General features: G+C 34.3%; 1 protein-coding gene across 1 annotated transcript in view; it reads right to left on the reverse strand.

Annotated features, from left to right (window-relative positions):
• Nucleotides 1-19,977, reverse strand: part of milt (trafficking kinesin-binding protein milt) — a 132,018-nt gene that overhangs the window by 45,534 nt on the left and 66,507 nt on the right. The window contains exons 5-7 of the mRNA XM_089097572.1: nucleotides 11,639-11,809; nucleotides 7,659-7,880; nucleotides 2,085-2,319 (exon numbers count right to left, since the gene is read on the reverse strand). Of these exons, the coding sequence (XP_088953698.1) occupies nucleotides 2,085-2,319; nucleotides 7,659-7,880; nucleotides 11,639-11,809 (628 nt within the window). The remainder of the gene's footprint in view (nucleotides 1-2,084; nucleotides 2,320-7,658; nucleotides 7,881-11,638; nucleotides 11,810-19,977) is intronic.

Genomic DNA, 19,977 nt, shown 5'->3' on the forward strand with positions numbered 1-19,977 from the left:
CTCTTACAGCAGTTTTTACTGCCCTCGCCGACGCTGAATCTTCGAGAGAAAATATGATTGAAAGTATTTATCCTCGCCGAACATGACATTAAACGTGCGTTTGATCCCTTAATTAATTCGCTCATGCTTCTTCACATCGCAAGGCAAGGTGTAAATCCATCAGTTGTCCGTGTTCTCAGAGATTTATATAGGAATCTAAGCGTGCGTTTAAAACTCCCATCCCGTTTTCCCCTGCAGTTCGGCTCTTCATCAATCCCAATATAATTGCATTAATTCTCGTGTGAGGCCAAACTCTTCGAATCCCTCGAATATACTTGTGAATCCTCAGTACCCCATCCTCGTTAAGAAAGGGACTAGACAGGGAGCTATCACTTCCCCAACCCTGTTCAATAATAGTGTCCTGGAAGCTCAGGCAAAGTGTCTTTCTTCATGCATTCTTGGGAGAATCGATATGTCTCTTATTTGTTGTGCTGATGACATCCTGAATCTCAGCCGTACAATCCAGCGCATTGAGCAGAATTTCAAAATCCTCAAAGATGAATATTCAAAAATCGGTCTGTCTTTTAATCATGAGAAATCCAAAGTAATTCTTTTCAATTGGCAAAATCCCTCTACTTCTCTTATAAATATGAACGGTTCTCTTGTTAAACCCTCAGACCATATTAAATACCTGTGCCTCCCAATTGGCACATCTATAGGCCACACACGTCGTTTGCTGATTTCTCACGTTGAGCGTAAAATTAGCATTTCTTACGCTGTAATCGTAAAAAGCAAACTACGTTTCAACCGTTACATTCTAGCATCCATTTACAACGCCACAGCCCTTCCACATCCGCTTTACATTGCTTATTTCTGGAAATTCTTTACATCTACAGATAAAAAGCACCTACGATCAATCTTCTTCAGATTTGCTAAATATCTTCTACATTTGCTCTCTTGGACAAGAAACCGTAAAATTATTCATTTGTATAAGCTAGGTGACCCTAATATTAGCATTAATAAACCACTATCCCGTTTTCAAAGTAAGTTTAATCATCCATGGTCAACAATTTGTTCACAATAGTTTTTTTGTATTAATGTAATGCATGTAATGATTTTTTTTCTCTCTATTTTTTTTGTCATTTTAGGGGTTTTTCCGTATATGTATCTTTTTTTTTTAAATATTATTAACAATAATAATATTAGTATTAACAAATCTCTCACCCGTTTTAAAAGAAACTTTTATCATCCTTTCGTTAGCATCATTGTTCGTATTAATGTAATGAAGAGTTTTTTTTTTGTCATGTATTTGAATTTTCAATGTGTGTTTGTGTCCTTCTTTTTTTTTATTTTTGTTTTTTTTAGTGATTACTCCGTCTACAGTACCTTTTGTACCTTTTATGACGGGCAATAAATGAATAATAATAATAATAATATTCTAGGAAGACAGAAATATTATCCTAAACTAAACATCCTTTTAATTCTTGATATTAGTGATTTGGGGAAAAAATTCATCTTAATTTAGGAATGTGGCATTTGAAAATCTAACTAAGACTTTTTTTTTTTTAAACTTCTGATTGAAAATCAACATTGTCATTTATCAAAGGCCAAAAACAAGTTCATTTTACCCGTTTGTTAAGAGTGAGAAACCGAGATTTAGTATAAGCTATCAACTTCCTCTCATTGTGAATAACACAAGTTATTCCAATCAGTAGGTCAATCACCGTCGTTGTTAACGAGTATGACAAATGTAAAAAAGATATGAGCTTTTAGTAGCGGGCTATCCTAATACTTTATAAATTATTCTGTGATTCCAGCCCCTATCAGAGGTGATTCCGTCCCTATCAACTCTTCTTCTTCTTTCTCTCGAAGAAGTGTGTATTTTTTGTGTTTCTTTTTGTGATAACGAAGACACATCAAATTCCACCTCTATGTCTACCTTTATTAAAATTTCATGCCTTTTGTACAATCAAAACCTTAAAGTTCGGTATTTCTCATTTTAATTTCTTGCTATATACTTGTGTTTTTTTTTCTCTTGGTCTAGACAATCATCTTCAAATGACAGAAATTCGCAAAGTATAAATATTTCACAGCAGAATACATACCCTTTTCTAGACCGCGCAGAAATTCCGCTATCTACACTGCTTTCGGAGTCTAAACTCGAAAATGCCAACTCAGCAGCAAGGGAATCAGGTCCACACAATGTAGGTGGTAGTGGAGAGGCATTAAGTGAAGGCATGCCTATACCCCCAAGCCGCACTGTCGGAAGTGATTTTTTACCCTGACGTTTCAGGTGTTCTTGAAGTTCTCGAAGAAGGTCAAGGATCTCTGCGTATCTTTCTAAAGAAGAAAAAGGAAGAAAAGTGATTTATTTTGTTATTATTATTATTTATAATGTTATTATTATCATTGTTATTATTTTCTTTTTAAGGAAGAAAAACTAATAACAATGTTTTATTTATAGCATATATGCAGTTCACTTGCTAGATTGACCAAAAATGGAGTAATAATCGAGAATCGACAAATAATATAAACTGAAATAATCTAGATCCATAAGAATGAAAGTTATACAAAAAAATGGACCCATTTTGAACCAATGTCTAATTTTATGGCAGGCTATTAAGAAAAGTATGATATGGCGATTACTTTTTTCTACCATCCTTAAGGCTAGTTTTAGTACCAAGGACACTAAAAATGAAATATGATCCCTTAAATTGGCTAAGTAGAAGCTTACACAACCATACCTCTAGGAAAACCCAAGAACTCATCTTTAATGAAAAAGAATTCCATATGCAGCTATGCAGTTTTACGCTTAGCGGGCGCCAAGTTTGAAAATAAGGAACGTGTGTGAAAAACCATGAGCGAAAAAATATATCATCGTAGAGCTCTAGAAACTATAACTTTCTTCATTGCTATAGCAAAAGAAAAACACAGTAACGAATCTAAGCTATGTCTTAATTTGGGCATTATCAGAATTATTCGAGACTTGAATCATTGGTTAAGTGACTTACCTACAAAAGCATCTTTTTAGGAGGACCAATTAACCTATTCTATTCTGTCATATTTTCCCCTTTAGTTGACTATTGACACATCCATAAAATACTTATTTTCTTTTGATTCAATCAATATCACTTTTATTATGTAATTTTTACGTATTTCCACTAGCCTATATTTGTCCAACAGACCTGTTGAACATTATGACAGCACCGCCCTATTCATCGACAAGCACTGGTAGATAAATTGGGTGTTATAACTGTTTTGTTGGGCTTTTTTTAACAATAAAAGCTTCCGCTTTTTTACTTTTACGATTCAGTGTGACAACACTGGAGAGAATTCACGCAACGAAAAAATCTCAATAACTGTATAATAACCAAAAGAAAATCACAGAAAATCCCGGTTTTCGGGTATGAATAAACCTAAAGTTGGGCCAGGAAAAGGGGGGGGAGGGAGAGAGGAGCACTTGCCCTGGGCCCAGAAACTTTAGGGGCGCAAAATCTCAAATAAATAATATAACGTTATACACATGTTTTTATTTTTTTTATTTTATTTTTATTCTAATAAAGTAGAGGGCGCAGCTGGCAGTAAGTAAAGTAAATCAAATCCGAAAATTTTCCTTTTCCCATATCTTCATCATAATAAACGAGAACTGTGTTAAACTTGGGTCTAAACATTTTTGGAGACAAGAAGGAGATATGGTGGTAATAAAAGATTTTGTCCGGGCGCAAGAGAGGCCAGAACCACCACTGGGCCAGGGGGCAAGAAATGTTTTAATTGCGATGTCCTTGGTACTTTAAGAAAGCATCATTCCAATTCATTCCTCACTTTCAATTTATTCAATCAAATTCCTTGCTCAATTTTTGCTCCTCGAGAGTCTTATTGCTTTTATACAAGGCTTTGATTCACCCATATATTTCGCATGGCTGCATGCATGGGCATGTAATTTTTATGTGAAAATTGAGGTATTCATGTTCCTAAAAATAAAACTATACATCTTATTGGTGGGTATTGAAAGTATGCATAACACTACAACTTGTAAAAAATGAAGGTCAGCAACGGGAATACAAGTACTGAGGTTTCTCGTAATTATTTTAGTGAGGATAGGTCTTCTCGTCATTATGAAACGCGTCATGCAATTAATTTTATCGTCTCTCATCGAAAAGGAACCAGGACCGGCTGCCCTACATGATTTTCGGGGCCTAGTACGTGGAAACCTCTCTATAAAGAAGTTAAGTTTATTTTAAAGAAGAATAGGCAAACTTTTCTTGCTTTATTAAAGAATGATTCCTTCCTTGTCAAATCAAGTTAAGGAATAACAACAACTTGCTACAGCAGTAAATTCCTCTTTATTTAACTAAAATTAACATTATTTCTTAATAAAAAGTAAAAACATGAGAAGAAACTGGAACGATACTTTTTTACTTTAATAATTATGCGTGGTCACGGAAAAAACTCACGTTGCCAGTGCCACAAAATGATTGGACTGAAGTGTTTACCTGCCATTGAATTTAAATAGATTGACAATATTTGGCTAAAGATGAATGTTTATATTTTCTTTTCACCTCAATTTTTATTAGTTGTTACCTAGATTCAGAGTTCTAAAGGTCATTAGCTTTAAGCATGCATAAATCTATTGAAAAGAAGACAATATTTCAATTGATGAAAGGGCAGCTATGGTGTTTTTTTTTCATTGCTTTTGACAGTTTGAATGTAGAAAAAATTATTATATAGCTAAGGGTGTCCGTAAAGCCTGTATAAATAGGATGCATCCACATTTTCCTTTAATTAAAAATTTCTTGTTCAATTATTTCGTTTTCTTACAGTTACAGATTAATTACGGCTCTGCAACAAAAGAAGAGTTGAGATTGTGCTTTTCAGTGGACGTGAAGGATGATCATATCGAAGGATAGCAAATGAATTTCATATGCAATATCCATGGGGAATTAGTTTCCCGACAGGGACAGAGGCAAGGCCGTACCCAGGATTCTTTTTCGGAGGGGTTTTACTCAGATTTTTTTTGGAGGGAGGGGGGTAGACGAAGAAACCTCAAAAAACACATACAAAATTTGTTTATATCCATTTTTGTTACTTTTTTACGAGTTAAAAAAACATTTCGGGAGGGGTTCAAACCCCCCCCCCCCACCTGGGTACGGCCGTGGACAGAGGTGACTAGAATTTAAGGGGAATAGGCAGCATCACCAAAGAACCACACTCTGGCATAGACGCCTTAAAAAAATCACCCACAGGACATCTACAAAGTTAGGTAGAAAATCAACCTTTAATCAAATTTAAATAGCAAAAATTCCCTCTTACAATTTACAAGTATTGCATCACTTAACTAAGAGAGAGTCTGATATTCGTATTGAGGTGTTTAAATGGTCATTCACAAAACTGAATCAAAGCATTGCTTTCAGAGAAAACACGTTTCTGTTTACCGCTAAACTTTTGTTTTATGTGAATGGTAGGGTCAACAGACAAAAAACTCAATGCTGGTTCACAACTGAAATTCGTCTTACTTTTGTAATAGCAGAAAAACTTGTAATTTGCCACTTATTTCTCGTTGCAGGTTGCTCCTGGCTGAGCAAAAAAAAAAAAAAAAAAATTATACAATTGAAAATTTTTAATTATTAAATATGATTATTATAATATAAAGGTTGCTACTATAATTTTGCTGCTAGTATAAACTTAAGATTTTATTCAATATGTCCTTTCTTTTTGGAAGGTTATTGATAAGATTTGAAATGAGTTTTATAGCCATTTAAAAACTATGCTTTAAAACTTGTCGGATAATTTATTATTTATTGTTTTTCTTTCTAAAATTATGAATTTATTTTCTTTAAAATCGAGGGACAGTAAAAATATGTAAATAAAGTTAAAAAAAAAAACACCAATAAATGAAACAAAGCAACAATTTACAGGAAAAAAAAACAAGAGCCTTAGAAAAAATGAATAGAACACATTAAAAATAAAAGCAAATAAATAAGAACTCGAGCACTTTATTACATGCTTGAAAAAAAGAAAAAAAGATTAAGGATTGTTTTCAGACTTAAGGTAAAACTTATCAATGTTAATCTTATCTACTTCCAACGGGTCATTAATAGTAAATTTCAAAACTAGTTCAATATTACAAAAACAAACTGGGAAACCAAATATCTCTTGGACACACACACTAATTTATCTCTATACAGGTTATTCATATGATTTGTGTATGCATTTTTTTTTTATTTGACTATTTAATCTTAAAAATCACCAGGGTCTCAGGTTTTCCCCAGCTCCTCCCGCTCTTTGCAAGGAAGTCTAACCAGGCTTGCCACTACAGAGATTTACTTCTTATTAAATTCCATGCCAATTTTTACTAGATCTAGTAAAGTTTTACTAAGAGTGACAACCATGCATATAACACGACACTAGATAGTGGTAACAATTTTTGTTTTATTTTTATTTCAGTTTCCCAATTTGTATTACACAATTTTAAGTCAAGCCCAAAGAACATGTGAAACAAGAACGTAAAGGCCCATTCACAATGATATTCTACTATTACCAGGATTTAGCTAGCGCTAATTTGAGCCAATCAGAAATTTGTCTATAATTTTCCAGCCATTCAGGAATCTTATTGGCTCAAATAGTATTAGCTAAATCTCGGTAATATTAAAACCTCACTGCGAATCGCCCTTAAGTAGAACCTAAATTCTAAAGGAAAATTTTATCTGCCAACTCAATGCCACGCTTTTGGGATAACAACTGGGTGTCAAAGAAGGAAAAAAACATATAATGCAAAGCGAAAATACTGTTACAAAATCGCATTTTACTAATATGCCTTTTCCCAATAAAAACAAGCCTTGGAAAATGTCGTGCAATTACCCTTTGCTATCTAAACAGGGGAATCTCATTGTTGCCAGACACGGGCAGACCGTAACAAATCCTTCTTGAGAAATTCAATTTGGGAATCCTTCATTTGTTAATAAATTTATCAAATTAATTGTGGAGCCTTATATTCACATATTTCTCGTAACAGCAATATTGTAGATACCCCAAATACCTTCATGTGACAACCCTGCCAAAATCATGGTTGCAGCGTTAGCTGCAACTTAGTAAAGAACGAACCACGGCCCACAGTAACTAAACATTTAAAAACATAGTTTCAAAAGTTGCGTAGTGGAAAAAATTACCATTTGTAGCTGATTCAGGAATGGTAACTATTACTTCGATTAGCCCTAATAGTAAAAGTTTATTGCAAAAATAAACTCATGGGAATTTCAGAAAAAGGCCTGAAACCAAGAGGGAGGGGGGGGGTACAGAAAAACCTTAAGAAAGCATCAAAAACCTATCTATATCCATTTTTTTACGTTTTTACGAGTCAGAAAAAAAGTTCAGGGGAGGAGGGGGGTCTAACCCAGAACTCCCCCTGGAAAAGGCCTTGCCCGTAATCCCTCGAAAATGCGTCAGATCGGAACGAAAGGATATCCTTGGAATTTGGAATCATCATTGCCAAAAACCCAATCCAGGATACTTACAACCCCCACCTTGAACAACAAGGAAAATAATTTTTTGCATGGGTAGCACGATGTGTCCTCTTTTTTTCCTTCGTCATTTAAAAATTCACCACAGGATTCCCAGTTATTATAACTTAATATTGATACAAAGGCACTTGTATATTCTACTATATAACTTTATGTTAGAACCTTTCAAGTCAGCTAATTCCGTGGCAAGCTCATTTTGGCATTCCCTAGCAACAGTCAGCTGCATGATAAGCTCCTCATTGTCAGCACTGAGATTTTTCGACCTCGTCTTGAATTCAGACACTTGGGCGACAAGAGCTGAAATTTCATCCTGTTGTTTCGCGTTCTCTTCATATTTCGCGTTTATTTCATCTGTTAACAACTTTACTTGACTGTTCGCTTCACCTGAAAAAAAATCTGGATTAATAATCTTGACTTCTAGGCATAGAGTAAGCTTTGTTGATAAAGCTTACATGTCACTCTCAATGCACACAGGTTATGCTCTAAAGCTTATTATATTATGATTACTTATTATATTCTTTTATTTCTTTTTATTTATGATTGTTATTATATTATATGATTACTTATTATATACTTGACTAGGGTTTCATGTCTTGCCACAGTTTAAACAAAGATTTAAACATTTGCTTGTACTTTATCATCAGTAAAACCTGCACCCAGGACATTAATTTAAAATTCTTGCTTGACGTTTTGGAATAATAGGAGCCCCTCCGTGGAGGGGACTCGCAGTTTTATAAACCTACCGCCTGCACTATAGTGGAAGATATTCTTATTTCACGTTGGTCTTATCTTACTGTATGATTACCAGTATTTTGCATGCGATTTAGTTTTCCTTTTCTTTATTTTTGGTGTAATCCATCTTTTTTCTGTATATATGATGGGTAATAAAAGTTAATTCATTCATTCTTTTCCTCCAAATTTCAAAACCACACCAGTCTATACCTCCCCCGCATAGTCTGCTCAACTTAACAAATGCCTTTACGACAAGATATTGGACAAATTTCATGATCTTTCAGATAGATCTTCTAATAAGTAATAATTTAAGTTTATTTTTGTCAAAAAGTATCACCTTATCAAAAAACAGCACACTATTCTAAAAATTCAGGCACTCAACAGGTCGCACTCATAAACTATTCATAAATAGCAAAGGCGTTACATTTATGCGGATTACATAATAAATGATTAATGCTTGATTGATGAATTGATGAATGAGATTGATGAATGATTAATGATAAATGATTACATAATGCGGTTACATAAATGCAGATTGATATGAGCAGCCAGCCAGTCAAACCTGCAGCCAGGGACGATCCTCGGGGGAAGGAGGGGTATGCTTTTAGACCACCCAAATTTTGGCTTGGCAAATGTAAAATCCTGGTATTTCTCCCCCATAAAAAAAGATAAAAAGGCAGATAAGTTAGTTATGAATTCTAAACTCTTATCTTACATGATATCCCAAGAAGATTTTCTTTTGGTAAAACCACCCCCCAGAAAATTAATAACTGAATGATTGATGTTTTGCCTGTAACTAATAGAGGACATCCTTTTCATTTGTTTTCAAGTAAGCTTTGTGTTCAAGCTCTACTTTATTTGTGTTCTTTTGTGTTTGTGTTCAAGCTTTACTGATTTATTTACTCTACTTCTTCAATTTCAAATGATGGTAATGTATATTATTGTTGATTATAGTCATATTTGTGGGAAGAGAGTCATTTATATCAAAATAGCCGCAGTACGCTTTTAGAATATTTTTAGAAAATAATCCGAAAACGTTTGGGTGCTTTTTTTTCATCGCAATCAAATCTGGAACGCCCAAATTTTCTTTACCTCTAATAGGCTCTGTTACAGAATTTTTCTAGTGATAAAGTATTTTTATATCCCAAGTGCATACTTTAGACAAGTAAACAACCTTGTTAGTATAAGCTAGTGACAGAATAAAACTACAAGCAGTCGATTGCGCTGTTGGGGACACATGGTTAGAATGGGCGGAAGGTAACCCACCCCATGGCGTCAGTTGTTGGTTCACTCTCGGAAGTAGGAGATACAGAGGGTAAAGAGAGATGTTTTGTTGTTATCTCGAGAAGAACGCTGCGATATCAAGGTCAACCCAGGAAAGTCTTCGGTCCAACGAACTGACGAGGTCGTCGTCAAGAGGCATTTTCGTAGCCTTATGCGGCAGCCGGCGTGGGAAGATCTAAGGAAGTAAATGGCTCAAACCCTATCAGTTGCGAAGAGCTGAACGTCTTAGATAAACTGATCCCAACAGCAAAAACAGTCGAAACCCGGAGGAGAGCGGGAAGAGGGACAATCTCTTCTTCCTTGAAGCTTAGAAAATCTTTTTACCAAAATCTTATAGAATTGCAACTTTCAAATGACGTCAGAGACGGAGATTTAGAAAAAAAAACTATTTGAAATAGATAATATTTCCAAATCACTGTAACAGGTGAATAAATCTATCTTTCGTGCTAATAAAAAACTGATATTTATTCCATTCCACTTAGAAAAAAGAATTAAAGAGAGGAAAACTAGCACTGCTGGGAGAGAAATGGGGATGAGGTGCAGTAATGTAATGAATATTCTAATTGAACACGGTGTTTAGTTTATATTGTGATTCCGAACATTTGACTTTTTTGGAAAAAGTAAAAAAACATTAATTTCAAAGACAGTAATTTTCAATCATAAAAATTAATTGCTAGTCAACAAAGGCGTGTCCCTAAAATAAATACAGCTTGGGAATTTTACAGAAGAAAGCAAGTTTTCACCCTAAGAGAATTTTATGACACATATTAGTTCTATTATTAAATAAGTAACAGCATATTGCAAAAATCTGTACTCGGTGGGGGGAGACAAAAGTTGAAAAGTACATAAAAAATGCTATATTTAGTAATTTTATGGTTCCTTTCTAGAATTTTCGAAGAAAAAGATATGTGAAATAAAATACGCAAGTTTATTAATCCCATCAGTCTACCTAGAAATTAGGCTGAACAAAACAAAAGGTACCCCTCCCTCCTAGAGATCAAACCACGTGCACATCTTACAAGGCTCAACTATTGGCCTAACGCTTAGTCCCTCCTTAACAAAAAATTGTTTGGTATTCGGCGTCCTCTATGGTAGATTTGCTCATGACAATGATTTAGAGCCTCGTTCCTGCTCCTTGCTCCCTTTTCCAAGAGACCAAATCGATCCTGAGCTATGAAAAGGGTTCTAGAACATTACTTCTAACAGTAACTGAAATCCAACAACCACTTTGGTAGACACCCTAATAACCGAAATTCTAATAACCCCTAATCCCCCTCCAACATATATGAATCAGATTGGGTCTGAATCCCCCCCCCCAAAAAAAAAGAAAAATTGGTTACTAACCCTCATCCGGTTTGGTGAGAACGAACAATCAATTCTGGTTGTCCTTTTAACGTGAATGTAGCCTCGAGAGGCCAGATCGTATTTTAAACACCAAAAAGGCAAACCGTGGAAACCAGCATACTTTAGGAATGAGGAGATCAGGTGTCTGACAACTCGTTCTAGTTGATATCGCCAAAGCATTTAGCTTCCCTTCCCTCCAAGGTCAGAACAGGAAATACACAAGACACGGGTTGGAAACTAACTCTTACTTCCAGATGAGTTTGGTTGAGATCCGATATCCCATCCGCTAGATATTCTAATGTTAAGAATATAGGGATCTGTCCCCTTCCTTCCCCCATAAAGGTCACACCGGGTCCTGATTCACAAGTATTGCCAAGATTCAACAACCCCTTCAGGTCGATAGCCTCATGACTAGAATCTAGCTTCCTCACCAAGGAGGTCAGGTGTCCAAAACCCCCGGCTGTGTCCAGAAACCCCAAAGAACAGCCAGGACACTAGCTTCCATCTGCTTACCCCTTCTAGTACATAAACAAAGCACATGATTCTGGAAGGACTCTTAATTTAATAATTCTGAATCGAAAATTAAGGTTTAAAAACGTATACTCAAGGGGGAATATGGCCTGGATTCCTTCCTTAAATTCCAAATATCTCTCAACCTGATTTTATCTTGAAATGAGAGCCTCCATCCATTCCATCAAACAAAATTTTTGCAGAAGAGCCTGAATGAGCCAATTATAGGCTTCAATTTGATTTCGTCACTAGTAATTAATAAAAGTACTTACTTAACTGATTAAAGATATCTTGCAATAATTGTTGTTCTTTTTCTTCGGTGTCATCAGTTTCGTTTGCTAGTTGTGAAGCTTCAACTCTGAGTTTTTTGTTATCTGCCTCAAGTCCTGATATTTTTCTTTGCAATAAATCAAGTGTTAGTGAACGAAGACCCAATGGTGTGCCTAAAATAAAAATAATCTGATACAAAAAAAATTATCCATCTTAAGACTGAAAGCCTTTATCAAACAGAAAAGAGACAAACTGGAGACATGGGCATTAGCATGGGTTTAATAGGAATAAAAACTATCAGCGCCACTGACAAATTCAGCCTTATCGAGATGAATTAGAAAAATGAAAATAGGCTTGACTTTGATTGGTCAAAAATTGCGATTATAACTAAAGGTAAATGGATACAGCCATAAATTTTCTCAAATTTGGGAAAATTCATTTGTTTTGAATGATTTTATTGGTTATAAATTAGATTTGAATAGGTTAGTATGCATAATATTGGCTAGTTTTTAAAAACCTATACAAATCTTTTCATTTGCCATTTTAGTAAAATTGGCCCTTCTAGCTTTGGATCAAAAACAAAAGTAACAAAAACAAAAAAAAAGAATATCTTTATACAGGTTTCTATAATTTACTTCATAATTTCGATGTTTAAGGAAGATGGCGTTGGTGGTTATTTTGTTTTTTTTTCATATGCGATATCGACTTTCCCGTGATCTTTGGTCTCAATTATAAACGAGACATTAAGCAGGAATAACTAAATATTAATATTAAATTAAACTTGGGGACAACCCCGATCAAGGAATGCTGTGATAAATATCATCCTAGAAACAAAATTTTCCCCAAAAAGATCTACAAAATGGTAAGCATTGAGATTTTGCTAGATTTACAAATTATAAATAAAAAAAAACTTCATTCTTTAAATAAAAACTTAAGCACTGCTGGTCCCAAGACATGAAAAGCAAATTGAAATAATGTAGTGGTTTACACAATACCCTTCCTCGCAAAAAGGTATATCAGAGGGAAACTAATATGTTAAGATCCTTAACAAATAAGCTGAGTCTTTTATATCATTAAATAAAAAAAAACAAGTTTTTTTAGCTGAAAGTAAGGAGCGACATTAAAACTTAAAACGAACAGAAATTATTCCGTATATGAAAGGGGCTGTCCCCTCCTCAACGCCTCGCTCTTTACACTAAAGTTTGACTCTGTCTCACAACTTTATTTTTTAGAACAATAAAAAAACTTTAGCATAAAGAGCAAGGCATTGAGGAGGGGACCGCCCCTTTCATATACGGAATAATTTCTGTTCATTTTAAGTTTTAATGTCGCTCCTTACTTTCAGTTTAAAAAGCTTGTTTTTTTTAATTTAATTTCTGATCGTTTTTTAGTTAATACAGCTTTTATTTTGGCTCGCCGTCATTGAATAAGTAATCAAAATTTGCATAAAAATTTTACTTTTCTTTTGCTAAATGGCTGTCTCTAAATTGGGCTCTGACGTAATTTACAAATTAACTTACGTAACGAACTTATATATTCGTATATTTTTCTTCTGGAAAAAAAATACAAAGTTGCAGATTTTTGCAGATATGAGCTTGAAACCTATGTTATATGGTTTTCTGATACGCTGAATCTGACAGTGATTTTCATTAAATTTTTTTCACTTTTAGGGGATGTTTCCCCCTCTTTAAAAATCAGGTAAGTTTTCTCAGGCTCGTAGCCTTTGATGAGTAATACTAAACTTAACAAAATTTATATATTTAGAATCAGCATTATAAGCCCATTCTTTTGATACATTTATTGACATCAAATTTCTGGTTTTAAAAGATTCGCTTACTATTGAGCCGTATCACTGGTTTTTTTTATTGTTTTTTTTTTATTACGTATATGTTATTAAGTGTATGATGGGGTTCTCCCCTTAGTCAATACCACTCTCTTTACGTTAAAAGTTAAATTTTTTTTTAATTCACACACCCCTGAATCACAAAGGCCGTTTAATTAGAATAGATAGCTCTTTTGAAAGCACTAAACAAAAACTAGCGTAAAGAGCGAGGTATTGACTTGGGGGAGAACCCCCTCATATACGTAATAATTTCTGTTCATTTTAAGTTCTAATGTTGCTTCTTACTTTCAGTTGAAAAAACTTTTTTTTAATTTAATTTCTGATCGTTTTTCAAATAATGCTTGGAAATCCGGCGCCCCCTTCATATAAATGTCCCTTACCCCAAAGAAACATCCTCCACGGAAAGATTCTCCCGAGTAACCCCCTCCCCCCCCCACCAAAAAAAATTCGTCCTGAAAATGTCTGTATACTTCCCAATAACCAATACAATATGCAAGCAATGGGCAAAGTTCATAACTTGCAGCCCTTTCCTTGGGAACTGTGGGGGATTAAGTCATCCTAAAGTACATTTTCATTAGATTTTCGACTATGCTGAACAAAATAGCTATCTCAAAATTTTAATTGGGTGACTGAGAAAAAAATGAGCGTGGGAGGGGGGCCTAGCTGCCTTCAATTTTTTTTGGTCACTTAAAACGGGCACTAGAACTTTTAATTGACGTTCCAATGAGCCCTCCTAAGATATTCTAGCATCACTGGGTCAATAGAATTACCCCTGGAAAAACAAAAACAAAAAACAAACAAACAAATAAACAAATAAACACGCACCCGTGATCTTTCTTCTGGCAAAAAATGCAAAATTCCACATTTTTTTAGATAGGAGCTTGAAACCTCTACAGTAGGGTTCTCTGCTACGCTGAATATTATGGTGTGAAATTCATTAAGGTTCTATAGCTTTTAGGGGGTATTTCCCTCTTTTTCCGAAAATCAGCCAAATTTTCTCAGGCGCTTACCTTTTGATGTGTATTATTAAACTTTATGAAACTTATATATTTGAAATCAAAATTAAAATCTGATTCTTTTGATGTATCTATTGGTACCAAAATTCCGGTTTTTAGAGTTTCGGTTACCATTGAGCCGGGTCGCTCCTTACTTACAGTTCGTTACCACGAACTGTTTGATAATTTATATTTTTTTTTTTAAACGTATTGAAAAAAATAGATTTTTCAATGAAAAGTAAAGAACCATATTGAAACTTAAACGGGTGGGAATTATATCATATAACATTACAAACTTTATACAAACAGAAATTATTATGAATGAATTGACAAAACCCCAAAAAAACATAAATTAAAATGAATAATCACATAAAGCCAAGATACCAGATACATTTATGGATGAATAGATGAATTCTGAAAAGAATAAAAATTAAAACTAATAATCAAGTAACTTTAAAACAAAGAGGAATTGCAACAGACAAAAGTAGGCCTACCATCCACCTAAGCCCTCTAAACGCCAGAGTGTCATTTGGGCTTTACTAAACGATTTGAGCAGTGACAACACAAAAGAAAACCACAAGGCTAATCAAAGTTAAAAAGTGGGACTCCTCCTCTCCAATCTACTAAAAGGTTTGGGTATCATTTGTGCTTTACCGAAAATCCTGTGTGTTTTGAAAAATACGGTTTTTATTTTGTCCAGACCTTAACAACATAAAATCCAGATTGCACGTACGGTGACTTCGAAATCTTAATATTTTAAAAGGACGCTTTCATAACCGTTTTGTTTTATACTTTTCATACCAACTTGTAGAAAATTGATACCCAATCAAACCTTGAAAATGATCATAGGTATTTTTTGAAGCAAAATGTTATAGCTTATAGAAGCTGTAAATTGGGATAAAGAATCAAAAAATAATCAACAACTGAATATTAAATACATCTGAATTGGATTCAGAGGAAAGAAAAGAGAGGAAAAAATATTTTCCTGGTTTAAAGGAAAGAAAGTATGAATAAAAATTTACTGCATAGTAGACAAAGAAAATTAGCTTCATTGATTAAAATTTGTTGACATCAATTCCTGGAAGTTCCAGCAATTTTTGATATTTCACTGTTATAATACCAAAAGAGAGACTGTTCAAAATATGCTTGCGTTTCGTAAAGCGCAAATGACGCTCTGGCCTTTAGAAGGTTTAGGGCGGCGGTAGCTCTACTTTTATTTGTGGTAATTTTGGTTCGTTTTCAGTTTGATATGATAATCCATTTTAATTTTTGCTCGTTTTAGAACTCATCTATTCATCCATCTTTTATCTTTACGCTTTGGGACTATTCATTTTAATTTTTTTTCATTTTGTGTTTCATTACTTTTGCTCATTTTAATTCTTAATTATTACATGACTTCATTTCTGCCCGTTCTATGCTTTAATCATTTAAAAATTCTTTGTGGAAACTGTTTTCTTAAATTAACTTCTGTTCGTTTTTTATTAATCTGGTTTTATTATAGTTAATTGTACGAATATATAATGTTTTGTTTTTCAGTTTTTCTGCTCAAGAACTAAAATATTGGATTTTAATCAAAATTTTGGGCATAGTCCACCATTTTACTGAAAGAAAGTTTTCGTGTTCTATTTTATTGAAATTAAAATTAATACATGTAAAGGTCCTTTATAAAAAAGAGGTATGTCTTGTTGTCTTTAAAAAGAAATTAAATAAAAAAAACAAGTTTTTTAAACTGAAAGTAAGGAGCGACATTAAAACTTAAAACGAACAGAAATTATTCCGTATATGAAAGGGGCTGTCTCCTCCTCAACGCCTCGCTCTTTGCGCTAAAGTTTGACTCTGTCTCACAACTTTATTTTTTAAAACAATAAAAAGTTTGACTTTCTCACAACTCTATTTTTTAAAACAATAAAAAACTTTAGCGTAAAGAGCGAGGCGTTGAGGAGGGGACAGCCCCTTTCATATACGGAATAATTTCTGGTCGTTTTAAGTTTTAATGTCGCTCCTTACTTTCAGTTTAAAAAACTTGTTTTTTTTATTTAATTTCTGATCGGTTTTTAGTTAATGCAGCTTTTATTTGCGTAAAAATTTTACTTTTCTTTTGCTAAATGGATGTCTTTACAAATTGACTTATGTAACTAACTTCTATATTTGTATATTTTTCTTCTGGCAAAAAATACAAAGTTGCAGATTTTTGCAGATGTGAGCTTGAAACCTATGTAATAGGGTTATCTGATACGCTGAATCTGACGGTGTGATTTTCATAAAAATTCTTTCACTTGTAGGGGATGTTTCCCCCTCTTTAAAAAATCGAGTAAATTTTCTCAGGCTCGTAGCCTTTGATGAGTAATACTAAACTTAATAAAATTTATATATTTAGGATCATCATTATAAACACATTCTTTTGATACATTTATTGACATCAAAATTTCGTTTTTAAAAGGTTCGATTACTATTGAGCCGTATCGCTTTTTTTTTTATTGTTTTTTTTTTATTACGTATATGTTATTACTTATATGAAGGGGTTCTCCCCTTATTCAATAACACGCTCATTACGTTAAAATTTAAAAAAAAATTTTGATTCACAAACCCCTGAATAACAAAGGCCGTTTAATTAGAATAGATAACTCTTTTGAAAGCACTAAAAAAAACTGTTGCGTAAAGAGCGAGGTATTGACTTGGGGGAGAACCCCCTCACATACGTTATAATTGCTGTTCGTTTTAAGTTCTAATATTCCTTCTTACATTTCAGTTGAAAAAACTTGTTTTTTTTTATTTAATTTCTGATCGTTTTTTAAATAATGCTTGGAAATCCGGCGCCCCTTCATAGAAATGTCCCTTACCACAAAGAAACATCCTCCACGGAAATATTCTCCAGAGTACTCCCCTCCTCTAGCCCCCCCCCTCCAGAATAAATCCTTCCTGAAAATGGTTGTATACTTCCCAATAACCAATAAATAATACTGGCAAGTCCGGCGCCCCCTTCATGGCAATTTCCCTTCCCCCACGAAAACTTCCTTCATGGAAAGATCCTTCCATATAGCCCCCGACCCTCTCCTTCCCCCACCTACCAGAAAAAATCTCCTCTGAAAAAGTCTGTATACTTCCCAATAACCAATACTATATGTTAACATTGAGTAAAGTTCATAGCTTTCAGCCCTCCCCCTGGGGACTTTGGGGGATCAAGTCATCCTAAAAGACATTTTTATCATATTTTCGACCGTGTTGAAGAAAATGGCTATCTCAAAATTTTGATCGGGTCACTTTGGGAAAAAAATGAGCGTGGGAGGGGGCCTAGTTGCCCTCCATTTTTTTTTGTCACTAAAAAAGGGAACTATAAATTTTAATTTCCGTTCAAATGAGCCCTCCAACTATTTTCTAGGACCACTGGGTCTATACGATCACCCATTTAAAAAAAAACAACCAAAAAAAAAAAAAAAAAAATAAACACGCATCCGTTATTTTTCTTCTGGCGAAAAATGGAAAATTGCACATTTTTGTAGATAGGAGCTTGAAACATCTACAGTAGGGTTCTCAGATACGCTGACTCTGATGGTGTGATTTTCATTAAGGTTTTATAACTTTTAGTGGGTCTTTCCCCCTTTTTTCGAAAATCAGCCAAATTTTCTCAGGCGCGTCACTTTTGATGGGTAGCACTAAACTTGATGAAAGTTATATATTTGAAATCAACATTGAAATCTGATTCTTTTGATATATCTATTGGTATCAAAAACCCGTTTTCTAGAGTTTCGGTTACCATTGAGCCGGGTCGCTCCTTACTTACAGTTCGTTACCACGAACTGTTTGATAAAAAATCGTATGTCTCGAATCAAACCAACCAGATGTGTTTCCTTAATTTTTTTTTGTGGAAAATTTCATGGAAGATTCCCTCTTCCATGAAATTTTCAAGTGTATCAGAAAAAAAAAAAATTCCCGCTATGAATCATTACAACCAAACTTTCTTCCAAAATTCGTTGTCCTCATTTAGGTCCCCTTGGCCCAGTCTACTTACCCTCAAATTTTTAAACCGATCGGAGGAAAATTATTTCCCCCCCCCCCATTTTGGGGGGTCAAGAATAAGTAAATCAATTTTTGAATTTTTACTCCTCTTAGATTCGTTTTGCCTGGTATATATATATACCCAGCAAGACATGTTGCAAGCCGGTCAGAGAAAAACAGAATTTTTCCTATTTTGGGCAGCACAAATCAGCACAACAAACTGTTTTTTAATATTTTTTGTCTTCATTGAAGTCGATAACCAACGATGTTGAAGTTCTAATCGGAAAAAAACGCAGTTTGTTGGCCCAGGTTCAGGTATCACAAATGAATATAACCAAATTTCAAAATACTTTGTTTTGATTATGTCTATTTAGCCCTCAATATGTGTCCTGAAGTTTCAAGCCTATAAAAGACAAGAAACATTTAGAACCATTTTCGGGCGTCAGGAATCGACGAAGCCTAAATTGCCTTTAAGTTTTCGTCTGTATAAATCATGGTTCTTTTCTTTAGATGAAATTCTGTCTCAAGCAACTCTGCTTACTATTTTGCTAATTTTTGATTAGTTTGACTTAGGACTTGGAGTAAAGAACAAGTTTAGTGCGGTAATTAGATTATTACAGCTTGAACTTTTTCTATTTTTTCACCAGTTAAGAACTTTATAGCTTTTTTTAAGAAAGCTAATCTAAAGCATAGTTTAAGAATAAGTCACACTTGACCATACATGTGATATACTATGCCAGGTGACGGTCTATAGGATAGATACATAAAAACATTGCGCTTATTTTCTGCCATTAGGAATCGACATATGCTGATTTTTTTCGAAGTTTTTCATTGTCATTAAGGCTCTCTTGTTACTATCAACATGCAACTTTACAGCCCATCAGGCAATACCTATGTGTGGCTTTCCAGTCTCAATCTTTCTATATATTAGGGTTCACTTGGCCCAGTAGCTTACGGATGTGTGTTTTAAGGTTTTAGGTGGAAAAAGTTTTTGGTCCGTTTCCAGGAGAACTAATAGTTTTTTCTAATTTTTTTGTCCATAAGTTTTTAGCCCATCTTAGGACCCCCTAGCACCTGTCTCCCTCCCAGCACGATGTTTTGGCCCTTAGCTCAGGCAACTATCACCCTTAAACAAAAAATCGCGAAGAAAGGAAGAAAACGAGGACAATTAACAGCCAGTGAAAAAAATGAAAAATTATGCAAATATTTCGGTCAAGACCTCTGCTTGACCGTCCTCAGTGCAGAATAAAACTGATAAAAATATAAAAACCAAACCTTAAAATAAAAACACCAAACTAAAATTGGACGACCCTTTCCTAGTAACGGTGAAAGGATACCCTTTACCCTTTCACCGAGTTACCCTTTCACCGTTACTAGGAAAGGGTCGTCCAATTTTAGTTTGGTGTTTTTATTTTAAGGTTTGGTTTTTATATTTTTATCAGTTTTATTCTGCACTGAGGACGGTCAAGCGGAGGTCTTGACCGAAATATTTGCATAATTTTTCAAT

Source organism: Artemia sp. Qi Xiang Cuo, chromosome 12, assembly GCF_049724085.1.
Source record: "Artemia sp. Qi Xiang Cuo chromosome 12, ASM4972408v1, whole genome shotgun sequence".
NCBI lineage: Eukaryota > Metazoa > Arthropoda > Branchiopoda > Anostraca > Artemiidae > Artemia > Artemia sp. Qi Xiang Cuo.